This window comes from Rhincodon typus, chromosome 21, assembly GCF_021869965.1.
Source record: "Rhincodon typus isolate 14 chromosome 21, sRhiTyp1.1, whole genome shotgun sequence".
NCBI classification, from domain to species: domain Eukaryota; kingdom Metazoa; phylum Chordata; class Chondrichthyes; order Orectolobiformes; family Rhincodontidae; genus Rhincodon; species Rhincodon typus.
In genome coordinates, this window is record NC_063352.1 from 3,471,682 (window position 1) to 3,491,053 (window position 19,372).

General features: G+C 39.2%; 1 protein-coding gene across 1 annotated transcript in view; it reads right to left on the minus strand.

The window, feature by feature from the left end:
• abcc1 (ATP-binding cassette, sub-family C (CFTR/MRP), member 1) overlaps nucleotides 1-19,372 on the minus strand; it is an 87,860-nt gene that overhangs the window by 45,738 nt on the left and 22,750 nt on the right. The window contains exons 5-12 of the mRNA XM_048609662.1: nucleotides 18,652-18,777; nucleotides 14,099-14,160; nucleotides 12,369-12,500; nucleotides 12,016-12,240; nucleotides 7,489-7,666; nucleotides 6,614-6,775; nucleotides 1,969-2,061; nucleotides 291-494 (exon numbers count right to left, since the gene is read on the minus strand). Coding sequence (XP_048465619.1) covers nucleotides 291-494; nucleotides 1,969-2,061; nucleotides 6,614-6,775; nucleotides 7,489-7,666; nucleotides 12,016-12,240; nucleotides 12,369-12,500; nucleotides 14,099-14,160; nucleotides 18,652-18,777 — 1,182 coding nt within the window. The remainder of the gene's footprint in view (nucleotides 1-290; nucleotides 495-1,968; nucleotides 2,062-6,613; nucleotides 6,776-7,488; nucleotides 7,667-12,015; nucleotides 12,241-12,368; nucleotides 12,501-14,098; nucleotides 14,161-18,651; nucleotides 18,778-19,372) is intronic.

The following is a 19,372-nucleotide window of genomic DNA, read 5'->3' on the forward strand; positions in this document are numbered from 1 at the left end:
TTAATCATTTCTTTTAAAAAAAACTAAGTTAATTAAAAGTTGTACAGTACTAATTCCCTTGGAAGCAGAGAGTTGGTTTTATTAATTTGTGGCTTTCTTGCATTTGATTTTTAATTGACATTTGTGCTATCCCTACTACAGTTCTAACCAATGGTACACAATAATCCTCTTGGACGAGCATCAATGCCATGCAGTTTTCCGAAAAGCATACCCATGTCTTAACCATTTTTGGATAAAATAAAATCTGGCCCAAAGTCCAAACAATCAAAACAAAAATGCAACATACTCACCAGAAATGGTGCACAGACCCAAGTGAAAGTGGAAACTGCTGACAGATAGGCAGCACTTTTGAGTACTTTGAGCTCCTTCTGCCTAATTTGCAGCACCTTCTCCTTAAATGCCAGTTCCCAAGCATATAGCTTTAATACTCTTATTCCATTTAGAATCTCATTCATCAGTTTGATACGATTGTCTTTTTCTTTCATCTGCGTGACCTATTAAAACAATAAAATTGGATATTTAAGATCAGACTAATAGTTCACTTTTCTATTTTACAAAAAAATTAGCAATGTGCTGTAGGTACTTGAGTATGGTAGTGGAGAGAGAAACAGAGCTAACGTTCCAAGTTGAATGCGACCGTAATTCATAATTGAAAACTCATCACGTTTCTACTTTCTTTGCCGTTGAAAGCAGTCAGAAAAAATAAAACAGAAGGTTTGGGATTCTGTACAGGGTACAAGAGATTAAACGACGAAGAAATAATGCAACAAAATGTCTTCTCATGGAACAATTTTAAGAAATTTTACATATATTAAACTTTCAGTAATTTGAAGAATCCCCATGGCATTACTCAAATGTCTTGGACCTAGAGCATGACTCTGATGTTTTATTGTCAATCTGGTCTATGCCTCAAGGCCACTACTTCAGATTGGCAAATCTGAGCAATTGTAGTTACGTATAAACTCTAAGGTCAGAGGGGCGTAGCAATTATTTTAATATTTCAGGGTCTGTGTCAATAACCAGCCTGAGGCTTTTCCAAACTGCACCCTTAACAGTGCAACAGAGCAGTGCAGAATGCAAGAATCTCTTCATACACCTGGCCTTCAGTGATTCATATTCCTGAGCTCCAGTTGTGCTAAAGATTTATCAAAGTACCTGTTTTGCAAGGAAATCAGAAATGCAGTAAGAACGTAAAACATATACGCAACATCAACTCTTCCCAAAAAGCAAACAGCTCGAGATTCCATGACATGATCAGCTTCAAATGAGGATAATGCATGGCGACACACTCAGATCGTTTACAATACAATCAGAGCTATTAACCTGAAGCCCAAGATGAAGTTAGCATCCCATCTGAAACGCATATTAATGCTAGTGTGATAAAAATGTGACATTCATGTAGTGGGAGTTTGCTTTTCTGGTACATGGGAGAGAAAACACAATGGGACATCAAGCTACGCTGCATTTGACTTGGTTAAATAAAACATTTTCTCAGAAGGCTTTGCAGAGGTCAGCAAGATCATTTTTGGAGGTCAGAAGGCTCTTTAAAAGGAGACGGGACATTTGCAGTCCAGTGTATTTAAGGTTAATGTTAGATTTTTCATTTAACTTGTTACACTTTGTGGAATGCAAGAGTGACAATTATATTACCAAGGCAAATTGAAAAGCTAGTAACATAGAAAAATGTGACAAAATTCAAAAGGAAAGTTCACTAATCAGGAATAAAGGCAAAAAAAAAACCCTGGAAATACTGAGCAAGTCTACAGCATTTGTGGGAGAAACAAAAAACTTCATGTTTTGTTTTTTTTTCCCCCCATCCCCTCAACCTCTTCCTGTGGTTTAAAACTGAAGTTCCTATCGCTGTTCAAATCTGATGAAGTCATATTGACTTGTTCCTCTCCACATCTGCTAAAAAGATCTGCTGAGTATTTCCAGCATCCACAGTATTTTGCAATTGCATCACTGTACCTGGAAGTTTTTTGTTTTCATTGCAATCACACCATTTACAGGGACAAGAAGAATCATAACTGCCACACCTGCTAGCACAGAAGGCCCCAGATTCTGAAGTGCAAAAATATTAAAATTATCAGCAATATTTTCATAACTTAAAAAATCTTGTGTTATACTCTACAATGAAAATCACCACACTGATTTTGAAATTCATATTTCTATCGTTTGGCAAAACATGAAGATTTTATTTTGAAATAACAACTGATATTTGAAAAAAAGACCTCAGTTGAAGTCCCTAAATGACATCAGAACTTCATTCCTTCCAGTATATGTTAAGCTAATTTGAATCTTCTTTTCTAGAAATTAGTAAATGATAAATATTTCCCCAAAACACAACACAGGTAGAACTTTTGGGATTACACAAACATTTTTATCAAACTTGATTTGAAAAACACTATGGATGAAGTTGTGAGTCTTTGAAACCTGATTTTTCTGTAAGGTACAAGAAAACCCTTGTACAAGGATTCTTTCATAATTCTACTACAGTTTTCAGGTCAGCTTGGCAAACACTGTACACCAGGAATGGAGTTGGACTTCAGAGGTCATCAGTTCTAGGAATGTCATTCCCAGAAGAAATGGAAGTGCAGGAAGTGCTTAAATTGTAAATATAGATCCAATCCAGTTGCTGAGACAGAAAGTTAAGATACAGTCCTTCGCAGATATACAGTAGAAAATGGACCACTCAGTCTTACAGCTCCTTTGCCCCCAATGTCACAGGTGCTCCTTTTTTATTTGTGCTCAAACTAATAGACACATGTTCTTCTTTAACATTAAAAAGGACATTAACAAACTTAAGTGCAATTACGCAGACATTAACCTCTCAACTTCCTCATAGAACGAATGAATACTACCTTTAAATTTATCCACATCTAGAAAACAGGACAACATCCCTTCAACTCTTCCCCCTTCAGTTTCAATAAATCACGGTTCACTCCTTCCCTCCAGAGGCTCCATAATAACAACTCCAAATCTGGGTCCAGACCCGAAACATCAGCTTTCCTGATCCTCCGATGCTGCTTGGCCTGCTGTGTTCATCCAGCTCTACACCTTGTTATCTCAAATCTCATTATCTCCCCACTTCATTTCTCCTTTCATACCAGCCAGCATCTTCCTCTCCTGGACTGCACAATCAGTAATTTATCTCAGGACTCCTTCCTCACTTCACAGTCTATGCACTTGCTTCCCATGCAACATTTTGTTCATGCACCTTGTAGTTAGTTTCTTTTCAATTGTGCAATTTTGTCATCACAATTCAGCACCCAGCACTACAATGATTGTCTAAAATCTAATCTTGGGGAAGCTACACTTATTTTCATTTTCCATTTCAGTAACCACTCACCGATCTTCAACACTTTGTTTGGCATGATAAACAATGGCCAATAATTATGGCACCAAGAGGACAAGGGAGAGTCAACTCACCCTATGATCCTGACTGAGCTTTTTTTTCTTTTTATTCATAGGATGAGGGCAGAGGGCATTACTGGCTAGGACAGCATTTACTGCCCATCTGGGATGGTGGGACTGATGTATCAGCAGAGGTTGAATCGATTAGACTATATTCACTACAGTTTAGAAGAATTGGGGTGGGGATGGGGTGGGGAAAGAGACCCTCATCGAGACCTATAAAATTCCAAGAGAATTAGGCACGGTAGACAATGATCAGTGAGTCCAGAACCAGAGGTCACAGTCTAACAATATGGGGTAAACCATTTAGGACTGAGTTGAGTAGAGTAGAAATGCCTGCACCCAGAGAATGGTGAGCCTGTGGAATTTTCTACCACAAAAAGCAGCTGAAGCCAAAATACTGAAACAGTTCAAGGAGTTGGATATAGCACTTGGGGCTAAAGGGTTACAAAGATAAAGGGAAAAAAGGAGCAGACTGACGAGTTGGTTGACCCCCATGATCACAATGAATGGCACAGCAGGTTGGAAGGGCAGAATGGCCTGCTCCTATTTGCTATATATGTTTCTACATCCACCATAAGTAATTGCCACTAAAATAAGATTGCCTAATGCCTACTATTTTAAATTTGGTGTTCTTCCCTCCATAATGCAAAAACCTGATCATAATTTTACAGTATTTAAGAACATGACAGATTGCCTGTATTCAGCAAACACCTGAAATTTCTCATCATCTGTTGTTAAGACTTAACTACAACTCAGGCAGTTTCAAATCAGCTGTTTCTCACAATTTGAGAATTAGGAGTAGACCATTCAGTCCCTCGCACGTGTCCCGACATTCATCAAAATCACAGCTGATCTGCCTCAGGCCCCAACTCCTTTTATGTGCCTGTTCCTCATAGACCACAACTCCCTGATATTTCAAAAATCTAGCTACCTCCTCTTTCAATATTTTCAGTGATCTACCCTCCACATTCCTCTAGGGCAGAAAATTCAAGACATTCACTATCAACAGAAAAAATTTATTTGCATTTCAGGTTTACTTTGTCTCCTAGTTTGGAGATTCCCTCCTAGTGGAAACAACTTCTTAACACCTTCCCTGTCAAGCCCCCTCAGAATCTTGAATGTTTCAGTAAGATTCATTCTTCTAAACTCTGATGAATAAAGGCCTATCCTGTTTGGCTGTTCTTGATAACTCAGCCCCTTCACCCCAGCATATTATCCTCACAAATCTCTTTTAAACTGCCTCCAATGCCAGTATATCACAGAAGTATGAAATGACTACTAACTGCCCCATTACTTAGCCAGTCTAATGTGTTATTTGGATGCAAATGGCCAAATGGTTAAGTCTCCTTTGGTAGGAATTGACAGCTGTTCAGAACAACCACAGATGATACAAGTGCAACTGAACGATGAAAAAACACATTCATCCAAACTTCACCACATCAAATAACATAACAATCCATGCCTTCTACAAATGTGCAGCCTCCCAATGGCATTTCAACTCATTTCCCCCTTTCTATCTCTCCACATAACTCTGAACAGTCACAGCCCATCCTAAAAAGAGCAAATCTGCTCCTCTGATGCTGTGTGGCCTGCTGTGTTCATCCAGCTCTACACCTTGTTATCTCTTAACCACAGAAGAAACTCTTTTGGAGGAAACACCATCATGTACGCCATCATTCCCAAGAACCAGCACAGACATTAGCACTGCAGCTGGTAAAGGGCAGGGTCTGCAAGTGGCACGTAGAAGTACTAGCAGCAAAAAGTTCACCAAAGGGCAAAGTCCTTTCCATGGTCTTCAGGGGGGCATAGAAGGGAGTCCAGCAATGACCAACCAACTGCTTATTTCACAGTATTGTAAGAGATATTGGAAGTCACGGTGGCTCAGTGGTTGGCACTGCTACCTCATAGTGCCAAGGACCTGGATTCAATTCTGCCCTCGGATGACTGTCTGTCAAGTTTGCACATTGCGAGGGTTTCCTCCAGGTGACCCTGACACCTCCATTTCCAGGTGCTCCAATTTCCTCCCACAGTCCAAAGATGTGCAGGTTAGGTGGACTAGCCGTTCTAAATTGACCATAGAGTTCAGGCGTATGTAGATTAGGTGTGTTATGCGGGATGCCCCGAGGGTCGGTGTAGACTTGTTGGGCTGAAGGGCCAGTTTCCACACTGTAGGGATTCTATATGACGAAGTCCTAACAAGGAGTTTCAGCACCATGGTTGAAGGTATTAAGGCTATTGTAGCTAGCCTGAATGATGTTATCTCATGTGGAATCAGCACATTGCAGTCTACCTTAACGGCAGCATAGCTACTGTCAGGGACTCTGCTGTCATGTCCTTATAACAGGGGTCTACATTCACACAAATGCAGCTCTGTTAGTAACCGAAAAGGTTCATGCACACTTTATTGTGCACACACTGTGCTTGGCTTTAGAAAGTCAGACCTTGGAGGCTAGTGGAGAAAGTGAATAGGGACTTTGAAGGATTGATTCATCTTCTGTAGCCTGCTGCCCTATAACCAGGAAGATGTATGAACTGTGTTATTGCACTAGTATTTCAGAGGGATGGGATTTGTAAAGTGTCTAAGGAGGGGCGAGATACATCAACTTTGCTGCAGCGCCTAATCCTGAAAGTATATTTTTAAAAAGTGAAGAGAGGAGAGATAAACCTGTGGGAGAAGGAGTCATATTTTCTATCTGCCTCCAAGCGGAAGAGAAGATGCTGAGTCAGTTGAAGTTTGCAATGTTATTTCCATCGTAATTTTTACCACTCATTTTTAAAGTGTTCATTTTAAAAATGTTAACAGCACCAATTAAAATGGAATTCCTTGAAAACTTTAACTGACCCAGCATCTTCTCTTCTATCAATCTTGCTAGACAAAAGCATTAATAAACATGAATCAAAGACAAATAAATGAAGTTTTGGGGCAGATGCCTCATGACCGAGTTCAGCAGTAGAAAAGGCTCAAGGGACTCAAATGACCTAGTCCCATTCAAATTTAGAAGTGTTGAAGCAGGCTGGTATGAAGCCCTTTGAGCTGTACTTCAATAACAGTGAGTGATTCTGAAAAGTGAAGTTGGTAAAGACAAAAACAGAAACTTTATCGATCTAAAAATATTTTAAAAATTTAACAACCCCGGGTAAATATTGTTTTAACAAATAACTGTCCAGAGGACAGAAGGGACACTAAATTAATTACCTGCCACAGGAAATACATAGCCAGGATCACCTGCAGTGGCGCAGACCAGATCATGTTTAAGTAAGTTATCAAATCCATAAGCTTTTGTGCATCCACAGACATCAAATTTACAATTTCCCCAACCGTGGATGTCTTCCTTGCTGCATTGGAAATTACCAGTGCCTTTTACAGAAAACAAAAAAAACATTCTTGCAGTGATACAAAGACGATTTGATATGTACAACAAAATGTAAATAAATCTGTTTAAACAGTGATCTAAACTAAATTGTTCAACCAGTTAAAGCTTTACAACAATTATTCCTAGAAGTGTAATAACTATTTTGCAGAAGTCAACAGATTCAACTAAAAAGGTAATCAGATTTTTTTTCTCAGATAGAGTTTCTCTACTTAAAGAAACTCACTTTGGCTGGGAGGCAAGATAAACATAGGGCTTGAAAGCATTTTTACATTATTCCCATTGTAATTTTTAAAGTGCTCATTTCAAAAAAGGTTAACTGCACCAATTAACATTGAATTCCTTGTAAGAAAAAAAATGACTGAAATAAGAGCATTGCACTTAAAGATGTAGTTCTAAAGAAAAGATAGTTCAATACAATCTTAGAACATAATTTTCCACAGCAAACAGAAAATGAATATCAAATTAGGAAAATATCCATGCCCCTTATAATTAAAAATGGCCGACTTACATTGGAATACTTAACAGAACTACACAGATTTCCTACTCGGAGAATATCTGTCTCACCACAGATTAATAAATTTTGCCAATAGTTAACATCTCCACCTTATTCCATTAAAATAAACATCAAAAGGACCATGGCATGATTTATTTTTCACATTTCTTGTCACCTAAACAAAGTAGCATAATAAACCTGTACCTTTCTATAAACTGCTCCTATAATAGCAGTTTTTAGTCTCATTCCAGTGACAAAACAAATTTGGAAGTACTGATGAAGGAAGAGAGTCTGGATAAATGCACATAAAAATAGTAGCACAACATAAAAGTAGCCTTGCCAGCCTGGAGCCTTGTCATTATTGATAAACTGCAAAAGCAACCTATTAAAAAGGAAAAAAAATGTGATTAAATGCCAGGGATTATTATCCAGTTTCACAGTAATCAACTTAATATTACGTTATGCCACTGAATAAGTAGACTTAATTTAAAACAATTATGAATCGCACTGAACTAGAAGAGCCAAATTTCAACTAAAAATATTGTAGTGGTCAAGAACAAAGGCACAAAGAAAGGATTAATTCCAGTTTATATTACTTGGATCACAGAACAACAACAGAAGATGCTCAAGTCAGTCACTATCTACCTTCCTTGGAAATGTTGCCATGCACTCCCAGGCAACTCTGACTGAAAAAAGTATGTTGTTTAGTGCCAGGCCAAGTTCCAATTCCTTTTCTACATCATGTCTACTCATTTCCTCCTGTACAACAACATTCCTCATGACCCTATCTCAACTTAGCAGCCAAAATTTATTACCTGGGCTTCTGTCGCAGCCAGAATCCAATACTTCAATGTCCCCCTTTCTAATTTCCCCAACACCTGCAGTGCACATCTTCAGCTCAAGAACAGTGCTAGTGTCATATCCCATCTCAATAACACACTAACCCTGTGCTTGCTAACTTAGTGGTTCCCTGTCAAATTCAAAATAGTTATAAAAACAGAAATTGCTGGGAAAAACTTAGGTCTGGCTGCAGCCGTGGAGAGAGAAAAACAGAGTTAACGTTTCAGGACCAGAGACCCTTCTTCAGAACTATTTTTTCAAAATAGTTATCTTCCTTTTAAAATACCTTTTCAGCCTTGCATTTCCCTAAAATTTTGGTCTCCTCCACACTTCTATTTGACACATGGCGGTCTTGGGAATTTTGTTTTGTACATCTTCCATCTTTTAGCACATCATTGGTGTCAGAGCCTTTAAATACCTCAGCCCTATTTTTTGAAACTCCTTTCCTTAGTCACTTTGCCTCTCTACTCCTCCATTTTTCTTTAAAGATGTTCTCAGATTCCATCTTTTTCATCCTTGCATTCACTCACTTCTCTAAACTGTTTTGTAATAGCCTGGGATTGATCCAACCTCATTATTCCTTTGTAAAGTGCACTGAGTAATATTGTATATTAAAAGCAATACATTAAGTTATTCATGTCTGATACATCAGTTGGAGTTTAAACATGTTGTTCAAGTGCATGAGCAGGGCAGACAAGCTTGAAAAGAAGGATTATTCCCACTTTTCCTCCTTGTCACATTTGAGTTGAATCAGACATCTGTGGTAGTTTTCAGTATGTATTGCAGTTTTCTCCTACACGTGAAGACATTTGTGATATTGGAACCGCCACCACCAAAATTCTCACATTGTTACGGTGGCTCAGTGGTTAGCACTGTTGCCTCACAGTGCCAGGGACCTGGGTTCAATTCCACCCTTGGGTGGCTGTCTGTGTGGAGTTTGCACATTTTCCCTGTCACTGCGTGGGTTTCCTCCCACAGTTCAAAGTATGCAGGTTAGGGTGAATTGGCCATGGGAAATGCAGGGTTACAGGAAGATGGTAGGGAGAGTGCGTCTGGTGAGATACTCTTCAGCGGGTCAGTGTAGACTTCCACATTGTAGGAATTTTATGATCCATAGGGAGAAATGAAAACAAACAAACATATTGAAAACAAAAAAAAAAAAAGAGGCTCACAGATTTCAGTTCAAAATTCTAAACACCCAATGTGTCAACCCTTCTAACTCCGACTGACATCAACTTTTACTAAAACTAAAAAGCAACCAAAGCATTTCATTTCATCACTGAAATCAGAAGAACAGAGTTGTGAAAAGAAAATTATATTGGAGTTTTCAGACTGTAACTCGTTAGACAGTGAAGAGCGAATCGCTGAATATAGGGCATTTGGATTTTCAAGCACAGTGTTAGGTGTGACAAAAGATTTTACACAAAAGTAGGACCTATGGCAGACAGCAACACGAGCATGGACAGAGGATTTGTTAGGGACGTCAAAGAGAGTAAGAATTAATGGGTTTGACATGCTGTCACTAGCTATGAGCAATGGTTGTACCTCATCTACTCACAATCCATATTAATGATTTGCTGAGTCTAAGTTTGCCAATTATAGGCCCAGGTTCAAGTCCCATATGCTCCAGGGGTGTGTCATAACATCCCTGAACAGGCTAATTTAAAATATCTGTATTGTTATGTGGGAAAGTATGTGAAGAGAAAGATATCAAGGAGCTGCAATTGGATATAAGCAGGTTGGATGATTAGGCAAGAGCTTGCTTACAATGTGGCATGTAAGCATGATCTCCACTTGATAGAAAACATGACAAAAAGGAGGAAATGTTTGCATTTAGAAAGAGAGTGAGATCTAGTATATTAACTACAGAATATTAATAAGCAAGAAGTAATTCAGAAGGCAAACAGTATGTTACCTTTTGATACAGAGTGATTAGAGTACGGGTGTAGAAGATGGCACTAGTGAAGTCATATCTGTAGAAGTGTGTAAATTTGATGTCCTTACCCAGGGAAAGGCATACCTGTCTTACAGGGAGAACAACAGAAGTTTACTAACTTGGCTCTTGGGTTGAGGAGTTGTCCAATGAGAAGTATATCGGTGATATCATCATGCTGCTTCCCTCTCTCATCCAGAATTGGAAAGATTTACCAATTTCACTTCCAATTTCACAGTGCTCTCACCTGATCCATCTGGAATTCCTTCCTTCCATTCCTCGACATCTGTTTCCAGTTCTGGGAATAGGCTGGCCACCAATATCCACTACAAACCCAGCAACTGCCAGTTACTTTGACTGCACATCCTCACTCTGCTTCCTGTAAAACCTCTATTCCAGTCTCCCAGTTCCTCCGTCTGTCGCATCTGTTCCAATGAAGCCAACTTCGACAAGGGAGCCTCCAAACTGTCCACCTTCCTCCTCAACCAAGGATTCCTCAGCACCATAGTTGACAGGGCCCTCAGTCAGGTCCAAGTCATCTGCCCCATTTCAGCCCTTGTCCCCTTCTCTTCCATCCCATAACAATGGGAAGGTCTCCCTTGACCTCACATACATTCCACCAGCATCTACAGAGGATCATTAGCCTCCATTTCCGCCACCTTAGCAGGATCCTACCACCAGAAACATGTTCTCCTCCCCTCCCTTGTCCGCCTTCCACAGGGACAATTCCATCCGGGACACCCTGGTGCACTCCTCCTTTACTTTCAACACCCTGTCACACAGCCCCATGACACCTTCTGCGGTTGCAGGAAAAGGTGCAACACCTGCCTGTTTAATTCCTCCCTCCTCAGTATCCAAGGGCCCAAACACACCTTCTAGATGAAGCAACACTTTACCTGCACTTCACTCAATCAACGCTATTTCATTCGCCACTCACACTGTGGCCTCCTCTACATTGGGGAAACGACTACTTCACAGACACCTATGTCCTGTCCACAAAAAAGACCCTGAGCTTCCAGTTGCCCGTCACTTCAACACACCAGTGTTCGCTAGCCAACATTGCTGTGGCAGGCTTGCTGCAGTGCTCCAGCTCAGTTCAGCACAAGCTGGAAGAACAGCACCTTATTTTCCACTCGGGGACCCTACAACGTTCTGGACTCAATATCAAGTTTAACAATTTTTACGGCTTGAGGCACTTTTGTCCATGTCTCTATCCCAACCCCTATACAACAGACTTTGTTACCACGTGGTCTGCTATTACGTACTTTCCGCTGTTAGCTACTAATAGCTCCTATGAAGCAGCCATTCATTTTCCTAAGCTGACTATTATCCACTCCTTTGTCTGTGGAACTGTTCTTCTCTCTCTTTGGGCTCTATCCCCACCTTTCGTTTACTCCTTACCCCCTCCACCTCACCCCATCTTCTGCATAAAAAAAACAACTTTTTCCTCGCTATCATCTGTTCTAAGGAAGGGCCACTGGACCTGAAGTGGCATGGTGGCTCAGTGGTTAGCACTGCTGCCTCACAGCGCCAGGGATCTGGGCTCACTTCCAGCCTCAGGTGACTGTATGGAGTTTGCACATTCTGCCCATGTCTGTGTGGGCTTCCCCCGGGTGCTCCGGTTTCCTCCCACAGACCAAAGATGGGCAGGTTAGGTGGATTGGCCATGCTAAATTGCCCAGTGATGTGCAGGCTAGGTGGATTAGCTGTGGGAAATTTGCAGGGTTACAGGAATGGGGTGGGGGTGGCTCTTCAGAGGGTTGGTGTGGATTCAATGAGCCTAATGGCCTGTAGGAATTCTCTGAAGTGTTAATTCTGCTTTCCCTCCACAGATGCTACCAGACCTGCTAAGCTTTTCCAATAATTTGCTTTTTTGTTTCTGATTTCTAACATCCACAGTTCTTTCAGATTTTTAGTATAGAAATCAATTTGCTTTTGTTAATTATTGTGCAACTTACTTCAGAATTTCAGGGCTCGCAAACATCAGTAAATCATGAATAATCTTATACAAAAAGCTGATCATAAAATATGGGCCAAAGGTTCTACACAATGCTTTTAGCAATGAAGGCTGCAAATTCTTTTTCTTCTTTAAAATCAGTACTTGTGTTTCACCAGGTTCCTCAGAACCCATGGGCTCCTTTTTGGTTCTGTTCTTCTGAGGAGAGTATATCATTTCACTTTGTCTATTTCAAATGAAAACAAACAAATTTATTAAACATTACTTGGCACATAAGAATTCCATTTACTGAAACAATAAAAACTAATCATTTTAGTCATTAAAAGACATTTATAAATCTTGCATACCCATTACCTGGTTTTCATAAAACATTCCTTCCCCCATTCTTCAACTAGATGTGGCACAATCACTTTCGATTTATCATTCTTTTTTAAAGACCATAAATCATTTGGCTCCAATGGCCGTTTATATCCCAAAATAGTCATCCTGAAGTAATGCAAGAAGCATGTGTTAATGGGTCATCTTTTCTCCCAAAAATAAAAAAACAAGACAAAAGAATCAAAGAATCAAGAGTGATCAAGCACAAATTTCTAAGGATGAAAATATGTTGAAAGAAAAGTTAGAAAGTTGCGATTAAATTGACACAAAGTAATGACATACAGCATCATATTGATCAATTGTGCAGTTCAAATAAATGTCCTTTCAGCAGAAAGAGGAAATTAAATTCTGCAGTGTCTACAGGCTGAGGAATTAGATGATCAAGGCACAATTAAAATCATGCGTTACCATCAAAATCATAGCTTTCAATTCTTTACAACTAAGACCTTTCTGAAAGGAAAAACAATTTGAGTAAACTGAAAACACATTTGTTCATTGCTAAGTAGTGAGTAAAGATTAGAAATCTACAAAAAAAGGTGTTATAATTTCTCTACAAAGTAGAAATCTATTTTTTTTTATTTTGAGCAAGAAACAGATACAAAAGTTTTGCTGCCTCCAATTTGACTTCGAAATATAGAAAATTGAGTTATTAACGCATGTATCATTGCAGACAAGTCAACTGACATTAGAAAATATATTAGATAGTATTGCTAAGATAACACTGTCTGTCCAAAGGTCACAAAAACCTATTTGTACATCTTATTTCACAGCAATGTTCCCTACAAAACAATGTTATTGCGATGCCCAGTAACATCACGTTTTAAAAATTGCTGAGGGCAGACAGAAAAAGGGCTGTGCGGGACCCTCCAACGCTGCTGTGTGGCTCCAGACACTTGCAGCTTAGTAAGAATGTTGATTAAGAATATTAGCTACTGCCTGAGAATGATTCTATGGAGATTAGAATGGAATGGGGCTGCAGCAGTTCAAGGAGCCGGCTTACAATCACTTTTTCCAGGGCAATTAGGGTAGTCAATGAATGCTTGCCCAGCCAGCAAAGCCCACAGGCCTTGAATGATAAAGAAAAGGAGATTCCATCACCACTAAGTCATAGGCTCTATTTCTCTAAGGTTTCCTGATGGGTAGAAGATGGAATAGATGAGCTGCTTAATTCTGGTAGATAACCTTCTGCGTACTTATTAAAACTGTTCTTCTTGCCATTCCATAACTATATAAAGACCATAGAATACAGCATATTATTCTACTTTTAATGTGAAACTTCATCAGCTTCAATGTTAAATTTGCATTCAATAAATATACCTTCAAGTCAACTATAAACTAATTAAAACATAATGAAAAAAAAATCCTCTCATCAATTTAGACTCTTTGCCAGAAACATCCAGTATTAAATAAGTGAAGTGGTGCTGATTAGTAGCATTGTGCCAGAAAAAAAAATACACAAACATATGAATCATTTTTTGATCAATCAGGTTTCATTTCTTGATGCAAATACAATGCCAATCCATATTCATTTAAAACCTTTTAAAATTGATCTCTAAAGAAAATTAACTTATTTGAAAGAAAACATCACCAAAACAGAAATGAGTGATACTGTAAAATAAAGCTCTATTAGGTCATCTTGTGTTAATTTCAGGGCAAGTACCCCAGTATGAATACAGTAAGGTCAAACACGTCAGATTTCCACATACCCTGTAAACCACCAGAATGTTATCTTGGACAGGAATGAAGCACTTAGTTCAGGGCACAGACTCTAGATAAAGAAGTTTTTAAAAAAGTTACTATCTTAACAAAAGAAATGAAAGATGAATTTAACTAAACATTGAATACAAGAAATTTGATAAAGTTCTTAAGAAAAAACACATGGAAAGACGCAGGCTTATAATATTGAAAAAGCAAATTGTTGGCTTGAAACGAGTTACACAATAAAATAGATGGATAGTATTTCAGTTGAACAGCAACAATTTGCAGAATTTCTTTCCAATAGCAAGGTGAAAGGATTTTTGAAGCGGCTGAAGGTATAATTCTATGGCAAGGCTAAGGGTATGAAATGGCTTGGTAATACTCAACAAGGAAAAGGCATGCTTCAACAATTGAATATTAACCAATCCAAATGGTATTAATTAACTTTATTTGAAAACTACGAGCAGGAAAATTATTTTGATCCGTTTTTGATTTTGAAATGTTCTCTCCAGTCTGACAATTATAACAAATAGAAGATGGAACAGTGTCCAAGAAGGTGGCCAATACATTTGACAATTGCAATTCAATAGAAACCAATTAAACCAGTTGCCTTTGAGAACACACTATTCATCATTCATATCACATTTATCATTGACCATTCATAAAAATATTTAGCAATTTCTTCAGTTATTTGCTGTATGAGGCAGTAAGTGCATCACAATTCAAACTTCACCCATTAGGATATCAAGTCTGTTCCTGGGAGTTAACCAGTTGCGTGCTGGTTACTAAAGTGGTGAATGTTTTAACAGCAGTGATGTGAATTTAGCTTGAGCCTGATGTCTCTCAGAAGAAGACCATAATTCATGAAATAATGTAATAAACCTACTTACTATTCATCAAAATTGGGCCTGTCTTCTTCCAAAGACTTTGCAAGAGCATCCTTTTTCACATTGTATTAGTCTAAGCTACTGATGTTATCAAGAAGGATGGGACAGTAAAACTTTTCAGCCCCTCCTTTTGATCATAAATGATCTTTTAGAAACCAACATAGTTTCACAGTGCCCTTTGTACTAAATTAGATTATTGTAAAGAAACATGGAGTATCAGAAAGGATGGAGGTAGCAACTTTGAGTTCGAGGCTTTGTCCTTAGGATCTTGTGCTCCTCTTTTGGGAATTTTCATCCAATCAAAATCACACTTTTATTGACTCTTCAGAACTGTCCATTTCATGAAGGCTATGTAGAATGCAACTGTCAAAACTTGGAGCTCAAGTCCTTTAATATGCCAATATATTGTTTTTTGTGTTTTATTTGCTCTTCTGTATGACTTTCTCAAGAGCAAATATTGGCTCATAATGACATCAAATAGTCTTTCAAAGAGGCTACATTCTGATCAATCATTTAACTTTCATCATTTTGGCTTAGTATTTGTTCTGATAGAGTCAACACCAGGGGTTCAACATTTGCCACTGATAGGAGGGCTGATGCCAATGATAGCCAGATTTGAAAACAGACATATTTGGTACTTGACAATCTATTTAACAGGCATTTCCATCTGTGAAAGCTCTGGTGATCCAATTCCAAAATTCAACAAAAAGATCTAGTACAAGAAACTGAAAGCTGCCTCAGGGTTGGAACTAGCACAGTTACAGGAAATGGTCTGACACAGTTGCGTAGCTCTCACTTTCATATCATTGCAGAGGCCACAAATAGCATGCTCTGTCTACAATAATCGGATTAGATTTTCATGCACAGGTTCATGATTTCCCCAGAACCTAAAACGCTAGGCTCAGCTCCTACATTGTGTAGGATGCATTAAGTAAAAGCTAAACTTTGCTACAAACTGAAAATTCCAACTAGGAGTCTTGGAAGCTTTTTCCTTCACCTTTTCATTAATGCATTCCACTGTGTATAAAATAAAATGTTTCCTCATGTTGTCTCTGGTTTTTTTTTTTAAACCAACTACCTTAAATCTCAGGCCCCTGGTTACTGGCCACACTGCTGGTGGTGGCACAGTGGCTCAAGAGTTAGCGCTGCTGCCTCACATAACCAGGGTCCTGGGTTCAATTCCACCCTCAGGCAACTGTCTGTGTGGAGTTCACACATTCTCCCAGCGTCTGCATGGGTTTCCTCCAGGTGCTCCAGTTTGTTCCCACAGTCCAAAGATGTGCCGGTTAGGTGGTTTGGCCATGCTAAATTGTCCGTAATATCCAGGGATGTGCAAGCTAAGTGGGTTAGCCCTGGGATAGGTGGGGTTATTAGGGGAAAAAGTAGGGACATGGGTCTGGATGGATACTCTTCACAGGGTCGGGGTGGACTTGATGGGCTGAATGGCCTGCTTCTATGATGGATTTTATGATGGCTGAAGTCCTGCCTACCTGTACCATTCCCATAAATCTCCCCTCTCAACCCACCGATGCCTTGACATTCTTCCCAAAATTAGCTGCCCATTTTCACCACACTACTCCAGCATATCAAACCACAGATCTTTCAAAGTTCATCGCATCGTCCTTTTTCTTTATACCATTATTTTTCTATTAATAAAGCTAATGCTCGCACATGCTTTTCCAACACCATCTCAACCTGTGTCATCTTCAAATGATTTGTAAGCAATGCATTATTAATTTGTAAGGCTGCTCTTCATTCTTCCTACTAACGTACATCTTCATACTTGTTAGGTGATATTTAACACATGTGGCTGCCATTTTAACTGGTCCATGATCTCCTGAAGTCCATTACTGTTCTCCTCATCACTAACGAGACAGTAGTTCAGAGTTTAGAATTATGGTCAGATTCTCAACAAATTCTACCCTTACATCCCATAGTCACCCAGGATAAATTTATCCCATCCATTCAAACTGACTTTTCTGCTAAAAGGATTGACAACCTTTTAAATACACCCTATTTATCTCTTTTTATCCTATTCATAAGAACATAAGAACTAGGAGCAGGAGTAGGCCATCCGGCCCTTTGAGCCTGCTCCGCCATTCAATAAGATCATGGCTGCTCTTTTCATGGACTCCAATCCACTTACCCGCTTTCTCACCGTATCCCTTAATTCCTTTATTGTTCAAAAAAAAAATCTATCCTATCTTTAAAACGTTTACTGAGGTAGCGTCAACTCCTTCACTGGCCAAGGAATTCCACAGATTAACAACCCTCTGGGTGAAGAAGTTCCTTCTCAGTTCAGTCCTAAATCTGCTCCCTCTAATCTTGAGGCTATGCCCTCTTGTCCTAGCTTCACCTGCCAGTGGAAACATCCTCTCTACTTCTATCTTATCTATTCCCTTCATAATTTTATATGTTTCTATAAGATCCCCCCTCAATCTTCTGAATTCCAATGAATATAATCCCAATCTACTCAGTCTGTCCTCATAAGCCAACCCTCTCAACTCCGGAATCAACCTAGTGAACCTCCTTTGCACCCCCTCCAGTGCCAGTACATCCTTTCTCAAGTAAGGAGACCAAAACTGCACACAGTACTCCAGGTGTGGCCTCACCAGCACCATTCAATATCACTATTTCCCCATTCTGTAATTGCTACATAAGGGCACCCTTTGAGTTTGTTTTTATTGGACAAAAATTATTGCCCTCTGCCTCCATGTGGTCTACTTTGGATCCTTGGCCCCAATCTCCCACTATTTACACAAGAATGCTCACAGAACCAGCGCAGACATAGGAGGCCATTCAGCCCACCTCTGCCCTGGAAAAATTCTGTGTAATTGAAAGATTATTGGATGTCACGTGCAAGATAAAATGCTTTTTGTTTCTTTATCTTACTTGCTAATCTATTCACATCTCTCTCCTTCCCACTTATTAGATCTCCTCTATATTCTCTAGAATCAACATGATTCTCTGCTGGAGTATGAATCAGGATGTCATCACCTACTGCGGTACTCAGTTGTATATAAATAGGTTCAAGTGTGTTACACTGCTGGTGATTCCTGCCAAGCCTGCCTCTGCCTACCCCAATGAATAGCCACACACTTACTATTCTCCAGGATTCTGCAGATTAGGGGTGACTATCCCCTAACACCTTTTGTAACTAGAGATCTATTCTTGGGTTAAAAACCAACAATTGACCTAGCAGAGAAATCACTCCCGAAATGGCCAGGCTCTAATTTTAGGTTTAATCACTAATCCTACAACTCTAAACAGTTTCCCCTCAATCCACCTCAATAGTTCTCCACAATAGCTTGACAACTCCCACATGACACATGAATTGTAAGCAACAGATTACAATGTCTGATCATTTTGTTTAATTGGATCTTAAGGAATTTAATTCATTGCTGAATGTTTAAATATGCACTGTTGCCTCTTAATTTACCTTTTCTTTTTACATAAGCACCTCTTTTCGCACTCTGCACCAGAGTTCACACACTTTCCAAATTTATGTCGCCATACTGTTTAGCAAGACACCCAATCAAGAGGATTCCAAGTTCCTTGCATACACACTATTTTCTAGAAAAATGTGCCTCGCTTTCATATTATTAAGCAGTTACAACATTTTATTTCCTACTATAAGAGATCAGCAAACTTCATATTAAAAAATTAATACTCACAGTGTCCTTGTCCGGTTCAGAAAAGAGGGGAGGCTGATCTGTCAAGCAGGAAAGTATAAACTGTACAAACACTCCAACCAAATAGATGTAAAAGGTCGCATTCCGAAAAACATCAATGTTAGGATCCTAAAGAGAGAGACAAGAAATTACTACATAGAAGCTGTTTTATTAATATGGTGAGTTTCTTTCTGAAAAGTTTCAGGTTGCACAATAAGAGAACTGGGAGACTGAGAACCACAGACCCAATGATTTAAACAACAGCATTAGAAAAGAAATATACAATGTAACTCCACGGTATCAGGAAGCTCAAAGAGTCATTTTTACAGGTCAAATAAATGACTCTACCCATTAAATCAGTCAAGGTCAATAAATTAATTTGAACTAGAATAAAATAAGCCAAGTTGAATCCCAGAGCCCAAAGGTAAGGGACTGCAGACATGAGAGAGAGACTGGTTAAAAATGGGAACAGCGGGATACCCAAGGGAAAGCTGGTGAGTGTCTTTTTTTCTTAAAAAAACAGAAATAATCATAGTTTAATCAGAGAGATAGCAGCATACTTTAGTCCCATCCATGCACAAGTTTGAAACACAAGGGAGACAGAAAGCAGGAACAGGATACCAAGTTGGATGATCAGCCACGATCATAATGAACAGTGGAGCAAGCTTGAAGGGCCAAGTGAACTCCTGCTCCTATTTGAACACAGCAGGCCAAGCAGCATCAT